Source organism: Lutjanus erythropterus, chromosome 20 (assembly GCF_056507025.1).
Source record: "Lutjanus erythropterus isolate fLutEry1 chromosome 20, fLutEry1.hap2, whole genome shotgun sequence".
NCBI classification, from domain to species: domain Eukaryota; kingdom Metazoa; phylum Chordata; class Actinopteri; order Lutjaniformes; family Lutjanidae; genus Lutjanus; species Lutjanus erythropterus.
In genome coordinates, this window is record NC_139336.1 from 25,673,104 (window position 1) to 25,695,869 (window position 22,766).

At 37.8% G+C, this 22,766-nt stretch overlaps 4 protein-coding genes and 5 non-coding genes across 10 annotated transcripts; 2 read left to right on the forward strand and 7 right to left on the reverse strand.

The window, feature by feature from the left end:
• Nucleotides 1-688: 688 nt before the first annotated feature.
• On the reverse strand, nt 689-3,377 carry surf6 (surfeit 6). 2 transcript variants are annotated; one of them, XM_084746555.1, is made up of 4 exons: nt 3,190-3,377; nt 2,233-2,448; nt 1,992-2,074; nt 689-1,653 (listed from the first exon to the last, which is right to left on the reverse strand). In XM_084746555.1, the coding sequence occupies exons 1-4, from the start codon at nt 3,278-3,280 to the stop codon at nt 958-960; spliced, it is 1,086 nt and encodes a 361-aa protein (XP_084602681.1). In that variant the 5' UTR covers nt 3,281-3,377; the 3' UTR covers nt 689-957. The 2 variants fall into 2 exon arrangements, with proteins under 2 accessions (XP_084602681.1, XP_084602680.1); XM_084746554.1 differs by having other exon boundaries at nt 1,992-2,075; nt 2,228-2,448.
• A 38-nt stretch (nt 3,378-3,415) lies between these two features.
• surf1 (SURF1 cytochrome c oxidase assembly factor) lies at nt 3,416-7,308 on the forward strand. The gene is made up of 9 exons (XM_084745534.1): nt 3,416-3,563; nt 3,677-3,743; nt 4,749-4,876; nt 4,983-5,065; nt 5,197-5,388; nt 5,478-5,550; nt 6,630-6,792; nt 6,876-6,957; nt 7,113-7,308. The coding sequence occupies exons 1-9, from the start codon at nt 3,501-3,503 to the stop codon at nt 7,177-7,179; spliced, it is 918 nt and encodes a 305-aa protein (XP_084601660.1). The 5' UTR covers nt 3,416-3,500; the 3' UTR covers nt 7,180-7,308.
• A 1,370-nt stretch (nt 7,309-8,678) lies between these two features.
• On the reverse strand, nt 8,679-12,567 carry rpl7a (ribosomal protein L7a). The gene is made up of 8 exons (XM_084745535.1): nt 12,536-12,567; nt 11,416-11,536; nt 11,072-11,221; nt 10,658-10,798; nt 10,174-10,253; nt 9,778-9,908; nt 8,919-8,988; nt 8,679-8,817 (listed from the first exon to the last, which is right to left on the reverse strand). The coding sequence occupies exons 1-8, from the start codon at nt 12,536-12,538 to the stop codon at nt 8,713-8,715; spliced, it is 801 nt and encodes a 266-aa protein (XP_084601661.1). The 5' UTR covers nt 12,539-12,567; the 3' UTR covers nt 8,679-8,712.
• On the reverse strand, nt 9,124-9,196 carry LOC146308568 (small nucleolar RNA SNORD36). Its single transcript, XR_014772683.1, has one exon. It is a non-coding gene; the product is annotated as a small nucleolar RNA SNORD36 (small nucleolar RNA).
• LOC146308569 (small nucleolar RNA SNORD36) lies at nt 10,030-10,106 on the reverse strand. Its single transcript, XR_014772681.1, has one exon. It is a non-coding gene; the product is annotated as a small nucleolar RNA SNORD36 (small nucleolar RNA).
• Nucleotides 10,335-10,407, reverse strand: LOC146308570 (small nucleolar RNA SNORD36). Its single transcript, XR_014772682.1, has one exon. It is a non-coding gene; the product is annotated as a small nucleolar RNA SNORD36 (small nucleolar RNA).
• On the reverse strand, nt 10,886-10,956 carry LOC146308571 (small nucleolar RNA SNORD24). Its single transcript, XR_014772673.1, has one exon. It is a non-coding gene; the product is annotated as a small nucleolar RNA SNORD24 (small nucleolar RNA).
• LOC146308572 (small nucleolar RNA SNORD24) lies at nt 11,296-11,368 on the reverse strand. The gene has a single exon (XR_014772684.1). It is a non-coding gene; the product is annotated as a small nucleolar RNA SNORD24 (small nucleolar RNA).
• A 999-nt stretch (nt 12,568-13,566) lies between the features above and the next one.
• On the forward strand, nt 13,567-21,122 carry LOC146308573 (kynurenine--oxoglutarate transaminase 1-like). Its single transcript, XM_084746245.1, has 13 exons — nt 13,567-13,757; nt 13,846-13,904; nt 15,281-15,428; nt 15,591-15,740; nt 16,415-16,501; nt 17,271-17,396; nt 17,782-17,902; nt 17,981-18,057; nt 18,996-19,085; nt 19,411-19,597; nt 19,712-19,788; nt 20,602-20,688; nt 20,793-21,122. The coding sequence occupies exons 1-13, from the start codon at nt 13,686-13,688 to the stop codon at nt 20,850-20,852; spliced, it is 1,341 nt and encodes a 446-aa protein (XP_084602371.1). The 5' UTR covers nt 13,567-13,685; the 3' UTR covers nt 20,853-21,122.
• The last annotated feature ends 1,644 nt before the right edge of the window (nt 21,123-22,766 follow it).

Consider the following 22,766-nt stretch of genomic DNA (forward strand, 5'->3'; position numbering starts at 1 on the left):
CATTTTGGTAGCCTATAAAAGAAAAACTTGTGAAGATGCAGATGCTAACCGATTTTTCATCTTTTGAAAAATGGAGAGTGATGGACCATTTTGTGAAATGTGTATAAATTTAGATCGGCTGTAATAAGTATTTGTTGTAATTATGACGAAATTCATGCATTGACTGAGTCGTGACCGGAGTCTTGATCGTGCAAAACAATATTTGTACAATCCATGCAGCCAATAATGAAAAATAAACATTTTCGCATTTGTGGCACCCGTTAGTAGTGAAACGCAAACGTCTGAGATGAGTTCACAAACACATGCTACATGAACGCTTTTAGCAGAGAAAAATAAGAAGAAAGAAAGAGTAATCAGAACAAAAACAATATAATGATATTGTATATTCTGTAAAATAACCATATTCTACAGCAGAGGTTGACATTCATGTTCACAATAAAGGATCACATTTTACTGACCACAACACACATCATAATACTTCTTTAAAAAAAAAAAAAGAAGCAAAGATACAATATGTGTAGCAGCCGCAGGACTTCCACATGGTAATAAATGATACAGCCATGGAAAGAGACTGATTTAACTTATTTAGACATTGTCTATGTTGTCATAAGACCTGCACACTTAATCACAATATGGCCAAGTCCAATATCCAAATCTCAGAACCAACTCGCAATTTTATGAAAGACAAAACAGCATTATTGCGAGGTGCTGTAGTGTTGCAGAGAAGCTCTGGCCTACAAATCTTGTTCTCTAGACGAAAGAAAACATGTTTGTTTAGTACAGACCCCAACAAATGTCACATCATTGTTTTTTTTTTTAGTAAAAATGAATATTGTGATGCAAAAATTATCATTCCCTCTTATATCACATATTGCAATTGGAATTTCAGTCAAAATAATGGCAATGTGACTTTTTTTTTTAACCATATGGTGTAGCCCTTAACACACACTCATTTCTCTAAACTGCGGCTTTTTTCAAGTCCTCAGGCAGCACTCTGCCCTTCTTCCTCGCCCTCTCCTTCTTCTTCTCTGTTTTGGCTTGCTTGCGTCTCTGGATGTTCTTTTTCCTCTTATCCTGACGGTGCTGCATCTTCTCTACGACGTTCTCACAACGCTTGTTCCAGTTCTTCTTCCTCTGCTCACGCCTCTTCTCCTTCCTCTTCAGCGAGGAGCGCAGCATGTCCTCGTCGTCTTTGATTTTGATGCCCTCCGCCTTGTAGAGCATGTTGGTCCACTTCATCTTCTCCTCCACCTCGCGGGCCTTCCCCTCGTCTTTCTCCCTCAGCTTCTCCAGCTTCGCTTTGCGAGCTTCCACCCGACTGAGCAGCTGCTTGTAGTTCTTCCCTGTCAGTGGCGTTATCTGGCCTTTCATACTCTGCTTCTTGTTCTTCTTCTTCTGTATTTTGTCCACATATCCCTCCTCCACTGTCTCCACCTTGTTGAAGATGATGGCGGCTTCGTTTCTTTTGCTTGCAGCCGGGGCAGGCGTTCCTTCCTGTTTTATCTCCGCCTCCTGTTTTATCTCTTGGCCACTTTTTTCAGCCAGCTCCTTCATCCGAAACTCTTTCCTCTTCCTCTTCTTACGCTCCCGCTCCAGCTTTCGTTTTGCTCGCTTTGCCATGACTGCCTCTGATAATGCATCCTTTGGAGCTCCCTGACAAAAGATGAGTGCAACATGTTAATCCAAAAGACACAAAAATATTTAACTACTGTGTACTACTGAACATGCTAAATTCGACTGTCAGTCCTCTACATGTTGGAAGAAATAAACAAAAAACAGGGACTTGGGTTGCAGCAGTTAACCAGTTTCACAGTATAACCAGTGCTGGAGCAATACTGGACCAGTGTCAAAAGTTGTTCTCAATATGTTAACATTTTAACAAGATATCTGAACTTCTTTTGCAAAAAGAAACAGACACAATTTCTTACTTCTTGTAGAGTATTTTATATTGTTAAAAACATGAATGGAAGTGGATTCTAAACACCACGGACCTGCCCTCTGGACTCTTCAATCTTTTCATGCAGTCTCTTGCGCAGAACATCCACTGTGGAGAAGCTGGAGTCTACACTTCCTCCTTTAAGAAAAAAAATTAAATGTGACTGGAGGAAACGCTAACAACTTTTAATAACAAGAAGAGACCTGGTGATGTAAACATGGAGTGTCAGTAGAATCCAATCCTCTGTCAGACAGGTGGACGCACTGACATGACAGCATCTTTAAACTTAAATGTACCTTTAGGCGGCTGTGTTGTGGATCCATTTACGGTCTGATTTTTGGACCCATTCAGTTTCGCTGAGGCTGGGCCTTTCTGCGCTGCAGGAGATGGTGAAGTCTTCTGTTTAGGAGCAGGTGTCTTCTCATCAACGCCTTTTTCTTTAAAATTCTTCTTTTTACACTTTTTTTTCTTCTTATTTTGAGGACCAGAGTCATTTTTACCTTTGAAATAAGCTACACACAGACAAACACAACACATGAATTAATGAATACATAGAGTATATCCAGGATTGTAACGTGAATTGGCCTGCTGTGGTGTTGTAGCTTTCATTACAGTTACCAGTCTAGGAACTTGAACATGCTCAGGCAGTGCTAATTAAATGAAAAGAAAAAAAGTGATCCAGATCTGATGATTTTCTGTCACCAAGGTGTGACAAGCTCATACTCAACTTATTTCCTTATTTTATAAGAAACAAAAGCCAGTAAGAGCTGTGGGTCACACCTGAAAGTGATTAAGTTAGCTACAACCCAGACAAACTAGTACACTTCAAGCGTGTCAGCTTAAATAATTTGGAGGTGACTGAGTCAATGAAAATCAGTCAAAAACTGGTGACTTTTCCACTTCTTTTGTCCTTTAAGGGCCACAACTAATCATAGTACCTTCATCATCATAGGCTGCACACCTAGAAGTTTTCAGCTGTTCAATTTTAACGTGATTTTCGCTCATTATTTTGTTAGCTGGACTAGCTACTCCTGCATATTTCTGTCTTTTGTCTTTAAAAAGTTGCTTTATAGACGGTGCAGCGCCTTCTTTGGCCAGCTGCAGTAATAACCAGTGGATTGAAGACAAATTGAATTTCAAATGCTTTTTCCACAACCACTAACACATAGCCTAAACTAAAACAGTGCTATCCGCAGTTACAGCACAGAACAGAGTGTAAATTAGCAAACACAGTTAGCTAACATTAACGTTACCGAACGGTCTCTTCTTCGGCTCCTGCTCTCGTTGAGACAAAACTTTACTGGCGAGTTTCTGAATGTACGAATCCTTTGAGGCGAGATCCATGACGAAAAATCAACCTTTAATTGAGCCAAAACAAGACGCGAACCTACTGCTAAAGAATATCAACACATTTCTGTACACACGTGAAAAATGAGGGGGCGGAGCGCCAACAACCCGGAAGGAGTAACACCTAAAGCGGTCCCCCCTCTGAACAGTTATGTATCTGTCATGTAGTTGGTTGTTTCATGAGTTTTACCTCTTCTCGCTGATGTTTTGATTCAGGATGGCTTCTCTAAAATCAGTGCTGGCTTATTCCAACAGACTGCTCACGACACTAAAAAAACAGGTACGTTATTTGTTGTATTTTTCAGTTCTGCGTGTTTATATCCCAAACAAACTTGACTGAATCTTGTGAAAGTCATGTTTCAACGGAGGCATATTTTTTTTCTGTTATTGCAGACTCATGTTATTTACATCAAGAGGACTCTCCTCCTGCCCAGACTGACACTCTTCAAACGTGCAGACGGTAAAATATCATGTTTTGATTGATTTATTGATTGACATATTGTTATTTTAAACATGTGAAAAAAGAAAGCAAACAGTATAATACAAGGTCTCAATATAATCGATATGACTATGACACTGGACTCCACTTTGTGTTTTCGTTTCATAACTCAAAAATACACAGAAAACTATATTAAAAATTGAAAGCAAATAGTCCATGGTAATCAATTATAACGCTGTAGACAAGACGCAGAAAGAAACAGAGGTATTGTTGACTTATACAAATAAAATTATTATTAATAAATAATTGTTAATGGTGTGACACTATATTGAATATTCTAATAAAAATGTCTCAGTGCCAGACTGTTATGGTAGAAAAAAATGATTTTATTATTTTTATCTTATTAATAAATAGACTGTTACTGACTGCTGCGTTGGATTTGTTTTGCAATTGTACATACAATTCATGCTCATTTTTTTGCACATGCTTAGGTCAAGGCTGCCTACTTTTATTTTGTTTTCTTAAAGGACAAAAGTAGAAGCACTTTAAGCTCAAAGGAAAAGCAACATTTTTCAATCTGTTTTTGTTTTTGTTGTTTGTTTGTTTGTTTTATCATGACATCCCTTTAACCATTAAATCATTATGGACACAAGCAAAAGACACTAAAACACAGTAAAAAATAAGACAAAACAGTAAAAGAGATAAGAACAGGAAATGCACATCATGATAGAAATGTCAAGGAGTTCCATCACTTTTTCCAAAGTCAAATTCGAGCACTTTTCAGCTGTTTTCAATATACATTTTCAATCTTTTCCAGCAAATTACATATTACATACAAACTCAAAATCATCATCAGATGATGTTGTGCTATAAACAAACAAAATTATGTTTTGTAACAGCATTCTACAGAAGGGTGACAAATTAAAGGAAAACACAATTTCATGTTTCAAAATGTGTCACCTGTCTGTAAGTAATTGACTGATACAAATTAATCACTAGACAAATAACTTCAATTTAAATTTCCAGGCAGGTTCATTCCGTTCGGGCGACAGTCGAGCTCCACAGCAGCTGGAGCAGAAAAAGGAGAAGACTCTTTCCTCAAATGGTTCCTGCTGCTCATTCCTGCCACCACCTTTGGCCTCGGTACATGGCAGGTACATCTCATTTATTTTCTATTTTGTAAAATGATGATGATGACGATGTATCTCTGGTTTGTTGTTGCTGATGTTGTTGTCGGATGGACTTTTTGTTTCTGTGAAGGTGAAACGGCGTCAGTGGAAAATGCAGCTGATCGATGAGCTGACAAGACTCACCACTGCAGAACCCATCCCTCTTCCTCTCGAGTAAGTGATATTACTTTCTACAGACGATGAAGATTGAACAACAGGTCACACACAGACTGGTTGCTTATAGCAGTACAACAAATGCAGCAGTATTTGATCTGATTTTAGTGATATTTCTCCCCTGATCCCAGTCCTCATGAGCTGAACAGCCTGGAGTACAGGAGGGTGAGAGTGCGTGGACGGTACGACCACTCACAGGAGCTGTATATCCTGCCCCGCTCACCAGTCGACCCGGAGAAAGAGGCCAGAGAGGCGGGCAGGCTGTCTTCAAGTGGAGAGACCGGCGCCAATGTCATCACCCCGTTCCACTGTACCGACCTCGGGTAAGACAACAGATAAACCGCTGTGGTTATAAAACTAACTGCACCTGCTACGTCCAGCTCTCACTCATCTTTTCCACCTTCACCTGCAGCATCACGATCCTGGTGAACAGAGGATACGTCCCCAGACAGAAGATAAGACCGGAGACCAGGATGAAGGGACAGGTTAGTGTTTCAGATGAGGTGACACATGAAAGAGCACACCCACAGTTATAGTCAGACGGATATATTGATCGACCAGCATTATCAGCTGACATTGGCCTCTCACAGCCATATCGGCGTGTATCGGTTTTGGTTTCTATCTTACGATATGTGCTGATATGAAAACTTGAAAACAGCAATATAATAATAGGCAGCAATTTATTTATATAGTTTTATATATTTTTAAGCTATAATCCATAACATTTCCACATTAAAATGTCTAAAAATGCTAGACATATGTTATGTATTTTGTTGAGAGGTGTGTTTACGTTATCCTAAATGTTTCCAAGATTGTCCGACCCAGAGAGGTCCATAATTTATTCAAGGTAATGGTGCGTTTCCTGCTAGTCGTTACTAGCTAGAGTGAGGAAGGAAGTTGGCAAACGTGACCAAACGTGACACAAATAAAACTTTAATACATTGCCTCATCCATGAATGTGATTTCTGTCTGAGTCATGTTAGGTAGATTTTCATCAGCAATGATGTTTGTTTAAAAATGAAGAAAACAACTCACATGATCCCGCGCTACTTCAGTGTCTAGGTGGGGAAAGAGTTCTGAAAAACCGTACTCAAGTACAAGTACTGTTACATTAATAAAATATTATTAAATTCCAAGTTAAAGCACTGTTGTTAGAAAAATACTTAAGTAAAAGTTTTCATCTTCAAAACTACTCTAACTTCTAACTTAAAAGCTAACTTACTATTTTGCATTTAAAAAGAAAATAAAAATCAAGAAACAATCTTTTTCATTACGCACGTTCCTCTTTATTAATGCAGCTCCATTGCTGACAGGTTAGTAATGTAACCTTTATTGCCCCTTTCTTACCAAATAACCTCCGATTCTTGAACTGGTGTCATTTAAAATCCTTGAAAACTTGGTGCACTCCAGTGAAGCCCTGATGTCTCAGCTGTAACCAACCTCACAAAACCATTCATAGTTTAAATTATATTAAAGGAAACAGCAGCACCATAAACTTCCTTCATTCGCACTAATATTTTTATTTCTTTGCCACCTATTTAACTGTAATTCTGCTTGTGTGCAGGTGGAGGATGAAATGGAGGTGGTCGGGGTCGTGAGGCTGACAGAGACGCGTAAGCCGTTTGTACCGAACAACGACGTGGAGAGAAACCGCTGGCATTACAGAGACCTGGAGGCCATGTCCGGAGTCACAGGAGCTGAGCCCATCTTCATTGACGCCGATTTCGGTAAGATCTCACAAACAAAAAAGCCCACGATAAACACATATGATTATGAGCGCGTGTGAATTTAAATGCCTCGTGTCCTGCAGGCAGCACCATTCCTGGAGGACCAATAGGTGGACAGACCAGAGTCACACTGAGGAATGAACACATGCAGTACATAATAACATGGTAGGTGGCAACTTTCTTTCTGAATGAATCACACTTACTGAGATAAAAAGTCTGTCTCTGCGGCTCCCTGGATGCTTTTCTACTGTAAATAACACTCTGTACCATTATGTATGATTATATTTTCACTGAAATCATTTTATCCCTCTTTTTCTTAGGTATGGCTTGTGTGCAGCAACCTCCTACATGTGGTTTGCAAAGTTCATCAAGAAGATTAAAGTGTGATGATTAAATGCATTGAAATTGTTGTATTACTCATCAATTAAGGTTGTAGTGGTACCTTTGTTGTCCTCATTGATTGATACAGTTGATCTGATGGGTAAACTCTCTGCTTCATTTCAGAGGTGGATAAATTGAGTTATCCCCACTGCGCTCCTGACATCAATACTGTATCTGAAATGCGGCAAAGCAAACCTCTGATATACTTGATTTGTGCTGTCAGTTCCAGTCTGCTGCATATTCAGTGACAAATATGTAAATAGTGGTGAACTATTCTCCTTAAACATGTATTTGAGAATAAATTAATATAAAATCATTTGGCTCCTCCACTCTGCATTCTTTACTGTTGCTGTTGATAAACCTTTTAGTCCCACAACAGGGATGTTGCATGTAAAGGCAGAGCAATGTCCTGACTGTTAATATAGAATTTAGCTTGATCATGGATTAATTCATAAAGCATAATTTTACTGTTTGTTGAGGTGGAGCTCATATTGAACCACTCTGTACAGGACTACAGCTAATAATTAGTTTTTATTATGGATTAATCTGCTGATTATTTGCTACGTTAATCACTTGGATGGTAAAAATTCTGAAAACTAAGACATCTGGCCACAATAACCCAGACTGACACATTCATGATGCTAACCTTTGATACGTTAAAAATTATCTAAATAATTTATAGGAATACCATCAAATCTATAGTTCAGAAGCCGGAAACCTAAAATAGTTTTGCATTATAAATTAATTAAAGTGTTTCTAATTATTTTTCAGTTAACTGACACCTTGTTTCAGCTGTATTTGAGTGAACTGTACCCGAGTAAAAAGTACAGTATTTCCCTCTGAGAAGAAAATATTAAAAAGCACAAGTACTTCAATTAAATGTGCTTAAATTCTATCACTAATACCAATCGTGATCATTGGAAACCATTAAAGGTTGAAGCCCCACAAACTCATCTGAATGCATCACCTCAAAATTCAGTCATCAGTTTGATACAGACTAATTGCACAAAAAAATTCCATCCCTATATGTTGTTTTAAATTACAGCTTTCTTTTCAAATCCATCAAGTAATTCCTGGCTGTTGGAAAATTTAACTGCACTTTCCCAACTAATCCACTTCTAATTTAGATAATGACCCCATCACTAGATTACCTGATTATGTCACTTAAATCTGTTCAGATCTTTTTCACAGCAGCACAGGTTAAACAATCATGGTGCTGCTATTGTTCATCTTGACTCACTGGAAAGGTTGTAGTATCATTGGTAACACCTTTGTTTACTCACTGTACATTTATCATTTCATATCAATACTGCAGCAGCATTCAGACCACATTTGAATACTTAAGAGATAATATTAACTTTTCAGCCCTACATGAAATTAATACCCGATTTGACCATCAAATTCAAATATTTTCCTGACGTTACCGTCTTCAAAATGACTCTACAGTTGCAACTTGTTCCAAAACATCATATATTTAGTTTGAACAATAATACAAACAGTCTCGCTCCATTAGGACATACATTTTTTATTCCAAACAGTTTAACCAAGCTTGGTTGCCAGTTCCTTGGCCTTTGCCTTCTCCAGCTTGGTGATGCGGGCTGTGGATTTGGGGCCCATGATGCCACCTCCCCAGTGACGACGGATCTGAAAAACAAGTTTGAAACAGTTAAAATGATGCAAAGTTTGTTTTTTGTCATCAAATGTTACACGTGGAGATGCTTCAGTTAACTGAAACGAACGCTTACCTCCTCATATCTGTCGTTGTAGTTGGTCTTGACGGCTTCCACCAGCTTGGCAAGAGCTCCCTTATCCTCACTGTAGGAGAAAACAGCAGTTAGTACGGTGCTCACGCTTTTCAGAAATGTAGCTGCACACATTCCTCTTATTAACTTGGTCAGGATGATTGATAAAACATCCTGCTCCATTAAAAAAAAAAAAGTTATTTTGGCCAATGCTCAGGGTTAAAAAGCTCAAAAAGCATCAAGGCAAGTTTCAGGTGAAGAAATTCAGGTCATCACTGCATTGAGGCCAAGTTACACAAGACTCAACTAATGCCATAATATGGTTTCTAATAAAACTTAATTAACTTCTGACGATCAAAGAATTAGAGCTGCAACAACAGCAACTGATTCAGTCTTAAATTAATCAACTACTTTGATAACTGATGAATCAGCTTGAGACACTGTTTGAAAAATCCTAATTTGTGTTTCTTAAGCATGTATATTTTCTGGTTTCTTTGCTCCTTTATGACAGTATACTGATAATCTTTGGGTTAGGGACAAATCAAAACATGTGATAAACTCAGCTTGATCTTTGCAAAGCACAGAGCAACATTTTTCACCATTTTATAGACCAACACCTAATCAAACAACTGATAGATTCATGGATAATGAAAATAAGAATTAGTTGCAGCCCTAGTGCCTTTTAGACAACATTTTACAAGAATTTCAAGTTATGAACTTATGATAACATTCAAGACCAATTATCCAAAAAATATGTCTTAACCAGTAATGCAGCTCTGTGTCACTAGTTAAGAAACTGGTCAAATCTTGTACCATGTCTCATGCACTAACAAAACACAGCTCAGTTCATGCTCAAACTTACGGGTTTATCTGTGTGAAGGCAACTGAAGTGCATGTCTTTCTGTGCACCAGTCTGCCCAGTCTAGCCTTGCCCTTGACGATGCAGTATGGAACACCCATCTTGCGGCACAGAGCAGGCAGGAAGACGACGAGCTGGAAAGGCAGGGGAACCACAGGAGAATATTTTAAGAACACATTTCAAACTTTGGGTTAAATCCAGAGAATTAACTGTTCAATCTAACCAAAAACTGTCATGCATTTTTGGTTTGCGGTCTCTGCTCAGGGTTAAAAAGCTCGTATGTTTTGTTCCACACAGAGGATTCAGGTGAAGAAATTCAGACATCATTGCCAGTGACCACTTTCTAGACTGAACTGCACCCAATACAAGTTTCACTGTTCCCAAAACAGTATGACAAACCTCAATCGGATCCACATCGTGGGCAATGATGACCAGCTGCGCCTTCTTGCTCTCCACCAGAGAAGTGACAGTGTTCACACCTGTAGGGAAATGAAAAATGTAATTATCCGATTAAACTGATGAGCTGACACAGAGCTCTACAAACATCTGTTATTTTGGCCAATGCTCAGTGTTAAAAAGCTCAATAAACATCAAGGCAAGTTTCAGGTGAAGAAATTCAAGACATCACTGCATTCAGGCCACAATATGGTTCCTAGAGTAACTAAATTAGCTTCAATAAATTATGGTAAACCCAAAGGGTTTTCATCAACACAGCCTGACTAAAACTGCTTCATACAGGACGAATCTTTAGGCTTTATGAGGCTGTTCATCTATTCTGAGTTAGGCTGATTAAATGAAGTATGTTCCGCATAGTTTTTTACGTATTGTTGAGTGTCAGTGATCATTAAAAATTGTTCATAAGCAACAGTCGTTTAGTGCTCACCTGCACGGAGGACAGGGGGCCTCTTGGTAGGGGCATCTCCCTTTCCGGCTGCCTTCTGCTCAGCGCGGGCCAGCAGCCTCTGCTTCTTCTCCTGCTTGGTCTCTGGCCTGTACTTGTGGGCCAGCTTAAACAGCTGTGTGGCTGAGAAGGAGCACAGGACATTAGACATTTACTTGGAGCACAATTTGTTCCACATCAAGACAAGTGAACTGTATTTTAAGTTTTAACTGCATCAGTGATCTTGGTGGAAATGTCAGCACGGCTAATTAGATAGCAAATATTCTTTCACATCATTTGCAGAGTCACAGTGGTACTATATGAGACCCATTAACCATTTTTGAAATACAACTTTGTTCTGCGAGCCAAACAAAGCACTCAACACAACCCCTGATGTGAAAAACTTTTGAAACTTACCGGTCTGACGGTCCAGAGCCTGGGTGAACTGGTTGATCGCAGGGGGAACCTTAAGACGCTTGTAGAGGATGGAGCGCTGCCTCTGCAGGCGGATGTAACGGGGCCATTTCACAAAGCGTGTCAAATCACGCTTGGGCTGAATATCCTGGCCTATGGGACAAGGCAAAACAAATTTTAAGCAACTGACAAGAATGAGGAAAGGCCTATTGCTTTTACGTCTAAAGTGCATCAGCGATCTTGGTGGAAAATTGTCAGCATTGTTGTTAAGATAGCAAATATTCGTTTACATCATCTGCACCATTACAACCCCCATTTCTTCCAAAATGCCACCCAAGGTTACTTACCGATGCCAAAATTCTTGGGCCTCTTCTCGAACAGGGGGTTGACTACTTTTTTGGCCTCATGTTTCTTGGCCACAGAAGGGGCAGGTGCCACCTTCTTCCCCTTAGCCTTCTTTCCCTTAGGCTGTCAAGAGGAAAAGATGAAGATATATTAACCAACACACTCACAATAAACCTTAGTCTCAACATTGAATGGGATTAAAATAAAATCCACAGCAACTGAATAGTGGACATCAATACATCCTTAATGTGTAACTGATAGGGCTGCTGGATTATAATCCAATGTTTGCCGAAACACTAAATTAGAAGTTCACCAGCATGCTTGAGCTTTAGCACCCATTGCTTAGCATGAAAACTCGCTTTGCTCAGTATCTTCCTGTTTCCCAAAACTGGGTGCAAAATACATTCTTTATAGCATCCGAGTCCAAAAATCATAAGGGAAAAACCTCGAGTAAAGCTCAAATGCATTACGATATAGCCAAATCCCCATGTTGATCATCTGCCCTGCGGTTAGCATGTCATTCAAACTGTTAAAAAACGATGCACCTAGCTTGGCTGCTACCTCTAAATCTCTGTAATTTACAAACATGTTCACATTAAATAATCACCATAAACATTAGACATCGAGAACTAGAGCTGAACTAAAGTAGTAACTTGAACGTTAGCATTACAGTTTGTACTGACGGAACCAGCGCTTGGGCCCGTTACCAAAGCTAACACTACCGGGTAAACCAGCCAGATACACACTTGTACATAACGCCACAAAACCCGTTGAACTTCTGTAAGTCCTGATAATAAATTAAGTTAAATGGTAATTACTGGAAGTTTACAATCATGCGAAAAATACTGAATAAAAACAGCTAGTGTGCTCCTGAAATCAAGCGTGTTCTCCCACGTTAGCTTTAGCTCCTGAAAGGCTCTTACCGGCTACACCAGGGTCACTTTAACCAAGTTTTACCAAAAAACAGAACAAAATCAACGCTCAATACCGACATTAAACACACGTTCAAGCTTAAAAGAGTTCATATGTACATTCTACAATGTAAAAATAAGCATGTATACAGGGATGGAGACAGATACAACAGTTAAAATATTTCCTCAGAAGAAGCAGCTATGCACCCACCATGTCGGTTCAGGCAGAAAGGAAGTCCGAGGCATTCTGGGTAACGTAAATACCGCGAGGCTTGCAGCGTGGTTACGTGGACTCTCACGCACCGATCTGGAGTCAGATGTCACAGCTCCTCGCCGGCACCAGCTGTGTAGTTTCAAAAACTTACAATACTGACTCAGGAACAGCGTTGCGGTGTTATTATAATTTGTACGTCATACTCAAACACTGGTTATTTGTTTCAATACAAAATAAAATAAAATAAAATAAAATAAAATAAAATAAAATAAAATAAAAATAATTAAATTAAATTAAATTAAATTAATTAAATAAAAAAACTAATTAATTAAACATAACATAAAAGAAAAGAAAAAAATTTAAAATTAAATTAATGAAAACAATTTTTCACCACCCACAACTTAACAAGTGTGTGTGTGTGTGTGTGTGTGTGTGTGTGTGTGTGTGTGTGTGTGTGTGTGTGTGTGTGTGTGTTGACTGATTCATCCTTTTGGATCATTTTTTTAATTGAAAAAAAGCCCAAATTCTCTGATTTAAGCTTCTTACATGTGAATATTTTCCAAGTCTTCCAAAAGTAATGGAAAGTAATCAAGCGGATTACCTGATTACTCCTCTTACTGACTATATTTTTTAACAGCTAATAGTAATAGTAACTGTATCAGAATATATTTTTAAAGTAACGCCCCCAACCCTAGGCATAAGCATAAGCAAATAATTAAATAAATGCAGAAATAAATAATTAAATACACAACAATATTTTTATTTAATTAATCAATTTTATTTTATTTCTACATTTTATTTAATTTGTTTGTTTGTTTTTAGTTAACATTTAATTAGTTATGTATTTCTACCTTTTCATTTTAATTTATGTTTAACTGTAATGTTTTTGTCCTTCATACCTGACCGTCGTACTTACATCCTGGTACCTGACGGCTGTTTCTCGCTCCGCCCAGAGAGGAAGTGAAAATGAAAACACAAGGAGGTTAAACATAAACTTGCCTTCACCAGCCCCCTAGTTTTTTTTAAAAAAAAGGGAACATCCGCAGGGATTGTGTACCAAAACAACACAATTGAAGACACGTTTCTTTCGCACCGTCCTGGTGATATAAGCCGGTGCACTCATCTCTGAAGCGATGATCGCATATTAATGGGAATAATCGGGAAACTCGCACCAAATTTGATTGCAATTCGTCAGAGTTTAATTACAAACCAATCCAAGGTGGGTAACTGACAGCTGCACTGAAGTGAAGAGACACGTAAATATTAATTACGACTTATGGGCTGCTCAAAATGTGCTTTTATTTCAGATAATTATGTCACGACAACTTCATGCCAGCAGGACAGACGGTGTCGATAAAAACGTTTGGTAAGTGAAAACGAATAACAGGTCCAAGGGTTTATTTATAGTTATTTTAATATTAATCACCCGGTTGGTGGAGCATGATGGTGGGACCATGTCCTTTAAATAGACTTTAGAAATGATAAGAATACCACATTTATTCTTCAAAATGCAGCATCAATGCCACTACAGAATGTGCAACAAGTAAAAATGGAAAAAACATCTAGTATATTCACATATAATGGGATTATATTGTGTAGTTTACTCTTTGGATCCCCATCAAAGTAGCATCTATTCTTCCTGTGGGTTCATAACAAATAAATCAGGACATATAAGACAGGTAAAAGCATCAGTATGTGCGCACATATTCCAGACAAGTAAAAAATATCACATCAAACTGCATTCTGTCTGATTCCAAAAAAGTTAGGTTGCTGTGTAAACCGTAAATAAAACAGAATGCAATGTTTTACACATTATTTTCACCCTATATTCATTTGAATACAATACAGAAATGAAATATTTAGTGTTTAATCTGATCAACTTAATTGTTTGGTTTTTTTTGTAAATTTGCACTCATTCTGACTTTGATGCCCGCACCAGGTTTCAAAAAAGTTGGGTCAAGGTCAGCTAACGACTGGGAAAGGTGTGTAATGCTCAAAAAAAATACCTGTTCTGCAGCTAAACAGGTTAATTAATAACAGGTGTTACTGTTACGACTGGGTATAATAGGAGCCTCCTCGAAAGGCTCGCTCAAACAAGGATGGGGCAAGGTTCAGATCTCTGCCTCAGTTAAAGTGTAATTGTTTTGTCAATGCGCCATTACAAGAAAATTAGGGATTTCACCATCTACCATCCATAATATCAGTAAAACATTCAGGGAATCCAGAGAACTCTCTGCACATAAGGGGCAAAGCCAAAGTCCAACATTGAATGCCTAGGACTTTTGACCGCTTAAGGGGGCACTGCAGTAAAAACTGTTAAAAACTGACACAGTTGTATGAAGGATATTATAAAAATTGCTTTTGGAAATCATGGATGTCGTGTCCTCCAGGCTAAAGAGGAAAAGGACCATCCAGACTGTTACCGGCACAAAGTTGAAAAGTCAGCATCTGTAATGGTGCTGGGATGTGTTTGTGCCCATGGCTTCACGGGTAACTGTCACATCTGTGAAGTCCCCACATTTTTAATTAAAAGATTACCTAAAACTATTATATGATTATCAAAATAGATGCAGATTCATTTAATAGTCAATTAATAATAGATTAATCGTTGCAGCTCTGAGTGATTTCTGTTCATTGTTAGGTTTATTAGCTTGTCCAGCTGTTCCTTTGCTGTGTGCAGTTGAGGGTGTTTGTCTGTTCTGGTACCAGCACTGCACTGTCTGACCTGTTCTGCACCAACAGGGTTGAATTCACGCAGCTGGCAGCAGACTACAAAGCGGTGAACCTCGGACAGGGATTTCCTGACTTCTCCCCTCCAAAATTCATCCAGGAGGCTTTTTGTAAAGCTGTGAGTGGAGGACCCATAATGCACCAGTATACCAGAGCTTTTGTAAGTGGAAATATGCACTTGGTCACAGTTTTATCTTGTCATGAATGTCAGAGAAGCATGCTTATTTTTAGTTCAAGTCAGAATGATTTTTTTTTACCAGGTATTAAATTGAGAAATGGTTGCAGAACATTTCTGACGTTTCCATGTCATTTCTCTCCTCAGGGTCACCCTCCTCTTGTAAAAAGTCTGGCTAAATTTTTCAGTAGGGTCGTTGGACATGAGATCGATCCTTTTGAAGACGTCCTGGTCACAGTTGGAGCTTATCAGGCTCTCTTCTGTGCATTTCAAGCTCTGGTTGATGACGGGGATGAGGTACGATAGTCAGTTACAATTGTTCCCGTTCAAGTAGGGCTGAAACAAATGATTATTTTCAGCCGATTAAGCTATCGATTATTTTCTCAGTTAATCGATTAGTTATATTCTATAAAGTGTCTGGAAATGTGTTGATCCATGTTTCCTAACAGAATCAGAGAATTTAGACTTTTTTTTTTCTTAAAAACTCAAACCATCAACAATCGATTAATTGTTACAGCTCAACATTCAAGAATAGAAATATATAAGCACAGAGAAATTAGGACATGTAAAAAATATGTACACATGTGGCCTATAAATATGTTAAACTGCAAGAATATTATAAATGGTTGGTTTAAAAGTATAGTATAAATAAATAAATGCAGGATTGATGCCACTGTTGAATCATTATTCATGAAGTTTTACACACTTGAGTTATTGCACAAAACTACTGTCCTGTTTGGTCAAATATTCTGCAGTGCAGCCATAATTAGAGAGACATGAAACAAAAAAGGCATCAAAAACATTTAAAAATATTATATTTGTGGAGAGGGGATTAAACTCCTCTGCATGGAGCCACAAGCCATGGGTTTCGTTTTTCAACCTCAGTACAGTAATGACTGTAAAAGTGCTACATGATGGAGTTTCAGTTACTCAGTTTTGTGGTTAGAAACTGACAGAGATGTGTCTTTCAGGTCATAATCATCGAGCCGTTCTTCGACTGCTACCAGCCGATGGTGAGGATGGTTGGAGGAAAGCCGGTGTACGTACCTCTGAGGCCGGTGAGTGGCTTACACGTTTTTTTGTTTGATTTATTTTGCACAAAAACATAAACAAAACAATATTCATAACAACTGATTACAATTTTGAGTCTGAATATTTAGACTATATATTTAGTCCCTTTCTTGTAGCATAGGTCTCACACAGGTAGGTAATGAGAAAAGAAACGAAGAAGAAAATACAAATAAAGAAATAATAGAAAAATGTTTTCATTTCTTGTAAATGATCAATGTCACTGCATGTTGTCCTTTTATAAATCAAATAAACTAAACTAAAATTTTTGGTGCTCCATCAAGGTTCAGATATTTTAGGAAAGTATTTGGAGAATCATGCGGCGTATTCTTGGGCAGCAGAATCGGTGGACATGCAAGTCACCTTATTTGCCAGAAGGAGTAACAGGAAATGACAGAAACTTCCTGAAAGGATTAACTGTAGCAGCAAGAAAGCAATTAAGAAGAAGAGAGAAGAACATAATTTATTAATCCCCCTTGGGGGAAAATCAATTTCTTTTTTACTCCATTGCACCTTGACAGCACCAAGGAAGCAAACTGGAACGTTTCCAGCTACCAGTCCACTCTGTACTTTTTGGTCCAAGCTGGACTGAAACCCTCCAGCCTTTAGGACAAGTCCTTATGGACTGAGCTTCTGTCACAACATTTACACCTCAATGGACACAAACCACCCACCTACAGAGAATAAATGGACTGTTCCTTTGAAAGTACAATATATATATATGTATATCAACCTTTATTTTCTTTTGCTAACTTCAAGAAAGCTGAAGGCAGCGCCGTCCTGTCAAGTGGAGACTGGGTTCTTTCTGCTGAGGAGCTCGCCAGCAAATTCACTCCACACACGAAAGCCATCGTCATCAACACTCCCAACAACCCATTAGGCAAGGTGAGACATTTACCATTGCAGTGTCTCCAACTGGTTGTTGCAAATAGCCTGCAACTCAGTTATTGAAAGGCGCACTATGCAGGATTTACCTAAAAAACAATATATAGACTCCCCCCTGCTCTCAGCTACACACACATACACACACATGCAGAGGAGACCGAGGACACAGCAGCAGGATGATGGTTCGCTTTGGCTGCATTCACATAAAATTCAGTGTTGTGCAGACATGTGGGCATCTTTATTTGTTCTCGAGATCACAACCACTGTGAAACAATCAGAAAATTAAACTTAATTTCTCTGATTCACTGCTTAGGCTGCTGCTTCGTTAGGCTGTTCTTCTTCTTCTCTTTTCTTTTACATAAACACACGTCTATGTCCGTTACAGGTTTACAAGACTGAAGAGCTCCAGATGATCGCTGATCTGTGCATCAAACATGACGTGCTGTGCATCAGTGATGAGGTGTACGAGTGGCTGACGTATGATGGAGCCAAGCATGTAAAGATAGGTGAGGTACAACCAGAGCTCAGCAGAATAAACACAAAGTATAAAGCTGCATTAGTATATTGATTATGTCTATTGACAGCCAGCCTTCCTGGGATGTGGGAGCGAACCATCACTGTTGGCAGCGCTGGAAAGACCTTCAGCGCCACAGGCTGGAAGGTAACGCACCGATTGTCTGATTACATTTTTTGAACATTATTTTGACCATGTTATAAAATATACATATATATATATATATATATATATATATATATATAACCATATAGTATAAACAACAATGGTACAGATACTTGTGTAAAATGACTCTGGTAAAAGTAGAAGCACTGATTCAACTTCTTTACTCAAGTAAAAGTGATTTCTACCAGCTGTTTCCGTGCAAAGCTAACTGAACCTCACCTTTTCCCTACACTCAAGCCTCCTTCTCTGTCTGTTTCATCTTGTTATATTTTTTACGTCGTTTCTATCTTGTCATGTCTTTTACATCTGTTATCTTGTTTTATTCTCGTCACGTCTTGTTACGTTTTCATCTTGTTATGTATTATTACGTCATTTTCATCTTGCTACATCATTTTTGTCTTTCTATGTGTTGTAAAATGTCAGCTTTTATTTTATTTTCATCTTGTTGTGTCTGTTTATGTTTTTGTCTGGTTATATCTTTTTAAGTTGTTTTGTCATGCATTAAAACTAAAGTAATGTGCCTGTTTTGAAAATGTAAGAAATGTGTAGAAAGTGTCATTATTTGTGTTAAAATGTAAGTGGTATCAGTAAAAAGTTGTGTGAAAAATAAAGTATGTGTCTAAGTACAGTACAGATACCTGAAAACTCTACTTGAGTACAGTATTTGTATTTAGTTTCTTCCCATCTCTGACTGTCAGTAGTTGTGATTTGAAGTTATTTATTTGGACGCACTGGTACATTTTCTGCAGGAAGCTTCTTAACCAGAAAAATGCCACGCCTTCAAATCCATATCTTAGTCATTTTTTTCATTAATAAGTCATGATCAACATTGTCAAAAGCTTTTTTTTTTTATGAATACCCTGACTGCATATTCTTTTATTTTCTGTTACAGTTGTCATGATGACCTGTCCTCTTTTCAGGTTGGCTGGGCCATCAGCTCTGGACATATAATGAAACACATGAAAACCATCCATCAGAACTCTGTTTACCACTGCGCTACAGCCGCTCAGGTAAACACATCATTCCTTCAGCATTTTAGATGCGCGTGTTGAAATAAAACATGTTTTCTCCACCTTCTTTAAGACAGAAACTGTAAGTAAACAGGTTCCTCCTCTTGACATTTTTAGCACTGTTGCACAATTATGGCCACAGTCCAGGAACGCTTTTAACTCTATCCTCAATACCATCACTTACAAAATTCCCACATGCCATGCTAATAATCTAGAACATTTCCATTTATCAGAGGTAAAGAAAAGCCAAGATAGAAAGTGATTAACTCACTAAAACTTTATTATTTCCCCTGTTGGTCCTTTCATCCATTCCTTACTTCAACAGGAGGCAGTAGCTCAGGGGTTTGAGAGAGAGTACGAGCTGTTTGGGACTGCAGAGAGCTACTTCCAGCAGCTGCCTGCGCTGCTGCACCACAAGAGGAAGAAACTGGCTGCGTGTCTGGAGAGTGTCGGTCTGCAGCCCATCATGCCAGAGGGAGGCTATTTTATGATCGCAGACGTCTCCTCTGTCAGTGAGTGAAGAGCAAACGTCTGCGATCTGTCATTTCTATCATTACAGTAAACCATCTGTTTACTCTCTGATTAGTGCTGTCTGATTAAAGTTTACTTTTCTTTCTTTTTGACAGAGGTGAACTACAATGACCAGAGCACTAAGGATGAACCCAGTGACTTCAGATTTGTTAAGTGGCTAACTAAAGAGAAGGTAATTGTTAGGTATATAAACTGTGTTGCACCAACAAAGAATAATTTAATCTAAGATAGCTCTAATCAAAGTTCAGCAGAACTAGGTTATTAAAATTAAATTAAAATAAATAAATATGAAGTGCTGTTGTAATCTAGATAGTAAGTATAAAAGCTATTAAGCATTAGATTGTTATATTGTTGCTAAAAAGTTACCAAAATGTTGTTTTTTCCTGGCTAGTTAGCTAAAACGTTAACAGAACATTGCATTGTTTGCTAGCTAGCTAAAGAGCCAGCCAGCTAGTTAAAAAGTAAAACAAAACAAACAAACAAACAAAAAAGAAAAACTATGTATTGTTCGCTGGCTAACTAAAATGTTAAATGAATGTTATATTGTTTGCTAGCTGAATAAAAAGTTGGTTAGACTATTCATGGTGGTTTTGCCTAAATTCTCCACCTTTGAGAAAAGCTTATTGGCTGAATTATCAACACAGGTTGAGTCTGTCTTTCTGTCTGTGTTAACTTTTGTTAATTTATCTCAAGAAGGCAGAACTTCCTGCAGTGTAAGTTTGAAGTTACTGGGTCGCATTTTTACAGAGTGAGAGTTAGAGCTTAAAGTTTTGGTGCAGCAGAGTTAAATTTAATCCCGCTTTAAAGGAGTTAAAACTAAACTGAGGTTTAAAGAGATCTTATTCAATTTATTGAGGATGGATGAATTTCTTAAGTTGTAGTTTAGTGGTTTTGTGCGACATTCATTTTGGCGTATGGTGTTTGAATATGTCGTGTTTTTGAATTTTCTCAATTTTTACGATGATTTTGCTTTTTTCCTCCGCAGGGTTTGGCAACAATCCCTGTCTCTGCGTTCTACAGTCCAGAGCACAGCAAAGAGTTTGAAAAATACATCAGATTCTGTTTCGTTAAGGTAAATTCAACCTTATTAATGGAAATGAATTTAATCCAGTCCTTCTCTTGTTCTTCTGACTCTCTTGCTCTGTCTCACTCGCTGTCACTCTTTCTGTCTCACAGGAGGACTCCACGCTCGATGCAGCAGAGAAGATCTTGAGGAAGTGGAGTGAGGGACAGTAAAACCGCCCATGATGAGAAGCCGTCCACCCAGATCTCACCAGACCGCTGAAACCAGCTTGGGTTCCTCCCCTCAGTTAAAATGAGGCAGATTCTGTTTTTGCACAAAAAACGTAACGTCCACTTTCAGTTTGTCCTTCCGCTGTAATCGTTAAAACACTCAGGCACTTACAAAAAACATTTCCGTGCAATGGCTTTAAATACAAAGCTGTAAAATAAATATTTTTCAAAACAGTGTTATGTAACTATTTCACAGATATTTGTCCTGAATCAAAGTCATAAAAATAAATAAAGCTTTTAATAAATCCACTTGTTCTCTTTTTTAGTGCTACTCTTCTCTGGCCTCATGCCTTGTAAAGGAACGTGTATATTACAGTGTCTAAATGAAATAATATGAAACAGAAAAAAAAAACATTTTTCCAGATAAATTTTGGATTTAAAACACCAACAAAAAAAAACTACTCAGCCGGCGCCTCCTGTATCCAGCTGGCATCTCACCTTTAATTTTTTTTTTTTTTTTAGTGATGTGATAAAAAATACAGCATGCTGATTATTACTGTAATAGCAATTACAATACTGTGGTACTGACGTTAGATTTACAGTAATATACTGTGAAATATATTTTTTGCAATTTACGAGCTAATTGCTGACAGTAAGTTACTGAAAATTTTACAGTATTCTTGTTACAGTGCAAGTATGACTTTATGTCTCATAATTATAACTTTTGATCTCATAATTGACTGTCTCATACTTTGTGTTTTTTTAAAACCTCATTTTGACTTTTTATCTCATAATAATGACTTTTTATCCCATTATTATCATTTTTGTCTTATAATTTTAACTTTTTTAAAATTTACTGGCAGAACTGAGCTTCCATCCTCAGTTTTTGAAAATGTAAGAACTTGGTAGACAGTAGTCACTTGCTTTGTCTCTTTGGTCACTGTCAGATAAAAGTAGGCTACCAAAGGTTTAAAGGTCGGGGGAAGGAGGGGTGAAGGCGTGAACGTCTGACAGAGTCTCAAGAAGCCATCAGCAGGTGAGCGCTGCAGCTCTACTGAACTGAACAGACACTTTTGTAATAATTGCAGCTTTTGGGTGAAACTGAACTGTGATTTTATTTCAGATAATCATGTCAGGACGACGTCATGCACGCAGAACACATGGTGTTGATAAAAACATTTGGTAAGTGATAATGAGACAGGTGGACTTTTGACACCGGAGCTATAAATGACATGGACAACAGCAGTAAAGCTCAGTCTACCTGTGAAGAAACTGCTCTCTGCATTGAGCTGTAAACTGTCTGGTGTTTTTAATCTCAATAGTTTTGTTGTTAGTGCTTGTTAAAGCTTTGGGATTTTGTTACCCAGAGTTGTAGCCCATTTTCGCTAGTAAAAGAAAAAATATACGTATGTCATAATTATGAGATTAAAAAAGGTCAAATTATTAGATAATAAGTCATAATTCTGACATTAAAAGTTATCATTATAAGATAAAAAGTCTAAATTATGGAAGTGATTTTTATCTCATACTTATTTCTTTTTATCTCGTAATTTAGGCTTTTTGTCTCATTATTTTAACAGTTTTATCAGTTTAATTTAGACTTTTTATCTCTTAATTTAGATTTTTTCATCTCATAATTTCATTTTTTTAATCTCATAATTTACACTTTTTATGTTATAATTATGACTTTTATCAAGAACCAATTGTAGATTAAAGAAAGTAGTTGCAGGAATTCATTCAATTCATTATTTAGATTTGATAGATGGAAATACACAGGAAAATAAATCCAACAAATAATGAAATGACTTAAAGTCGTATAAGAAAAAGAGATGAACTGGCAGTACATACGGCTCAGAAGGTAGTGGACATTTCTATTTATGAGGACATGATTTGTGTCACAGTGTTTACAGTACATGC

What these genes read in the sequence shown, in the direction of transcription:
- surf6 (XM_084746554.1), bottom strand. Translation starts at nt 3,280, where the DNA reads ATGGATCTCGCCTCAAAGGATTCGTACATTCAGAAACTCGCCAGTAAA. An exon ending in CACAGCCGCCTAAAGGTACA is followed by an intron (nt 2,076 to 2,227) that starts TTTAAGTTTAAA and finishes TTTTTTCTTAAA; the next exon opens with GGAGGAAGTGTAGACTCCAG. An exon ending in TTGAAGAGTCCAGAGGGCAG is followed by an intron (nt 1,654 to 1,991) that starts GTCCGTGGTGTT and finishes ATCTTTTGTCAG; the next exon opens with GGAGCTCCAAAGGATGCATT.
- surf1 (XM_084745534.1), top strand. Translation starts at nt 3,501, where the DNA reads ATGGCTTCTCTAAAATCAGTGCTGGCTTATTCCAACAGACTGCTCACG. An exon ending in CTTCATTGACGCCGATTTCG is followed by an intron (nt 6,793 to 6,875) that starts GTAAGATCTCAC and finishes CGTGTCCTGCAG; the next exon opens with GCAGCACCATTCCTGGAGGA. An exon ending in ATGCAGTACATAATAACATG is followed by an intron (nt 6,958 to 7,112) that starts GTAGGTGGCAAC and finishes TCTTTTTCTTAG; the next exon opens with GTATGGCTTGTGTGCAGCAA.
- rpl7a (XM_084745535.1), bottom strand. An exon ending in GCCCAAGAATTTTGGCATCG is followed by an intron (nt 11,222 to 11,415) that starts GTAAGTAACCTT and finishes CTTGTCCCATAG; the next exon opens with GCCAGGATATTCAGCCCAAG. An exon ending in GGCTCTGGACCGTCAGACCG is followed by an intron (nt 10,799 to 11,071) that starts GTAAGTTTCAAA and finishes GCTCCTTCTCAG; the next exon opens with CCACACAGCTGTTTAAGCTG.
- LOC146308573 (XM_084746245.1), top strand. Translation starts at nt 13,686, where the DNA reads ATGGGAATAATCGGGAAACTCGCACCAAATTTGATTGCAATTCGTCAG. An exon ending in ACCAGTATACCAGAGCTTTT is followed by an intron (nt 15,429 to 15,590) that starts GTAAGTGGAAAT and finishes TTCTCTCCTCAG; the next exon opens with GGTCACCCTCCTCTTGTAAA. An exon ending in CCAACAACCCATTAGGCAAG is followed by an intron (nt 17,397 to 17,781) that starts GTGAGACATTTA and finishes TGTCCGTTACAG; the next exon opens with GTTTACAAGACTGAAGAGCT.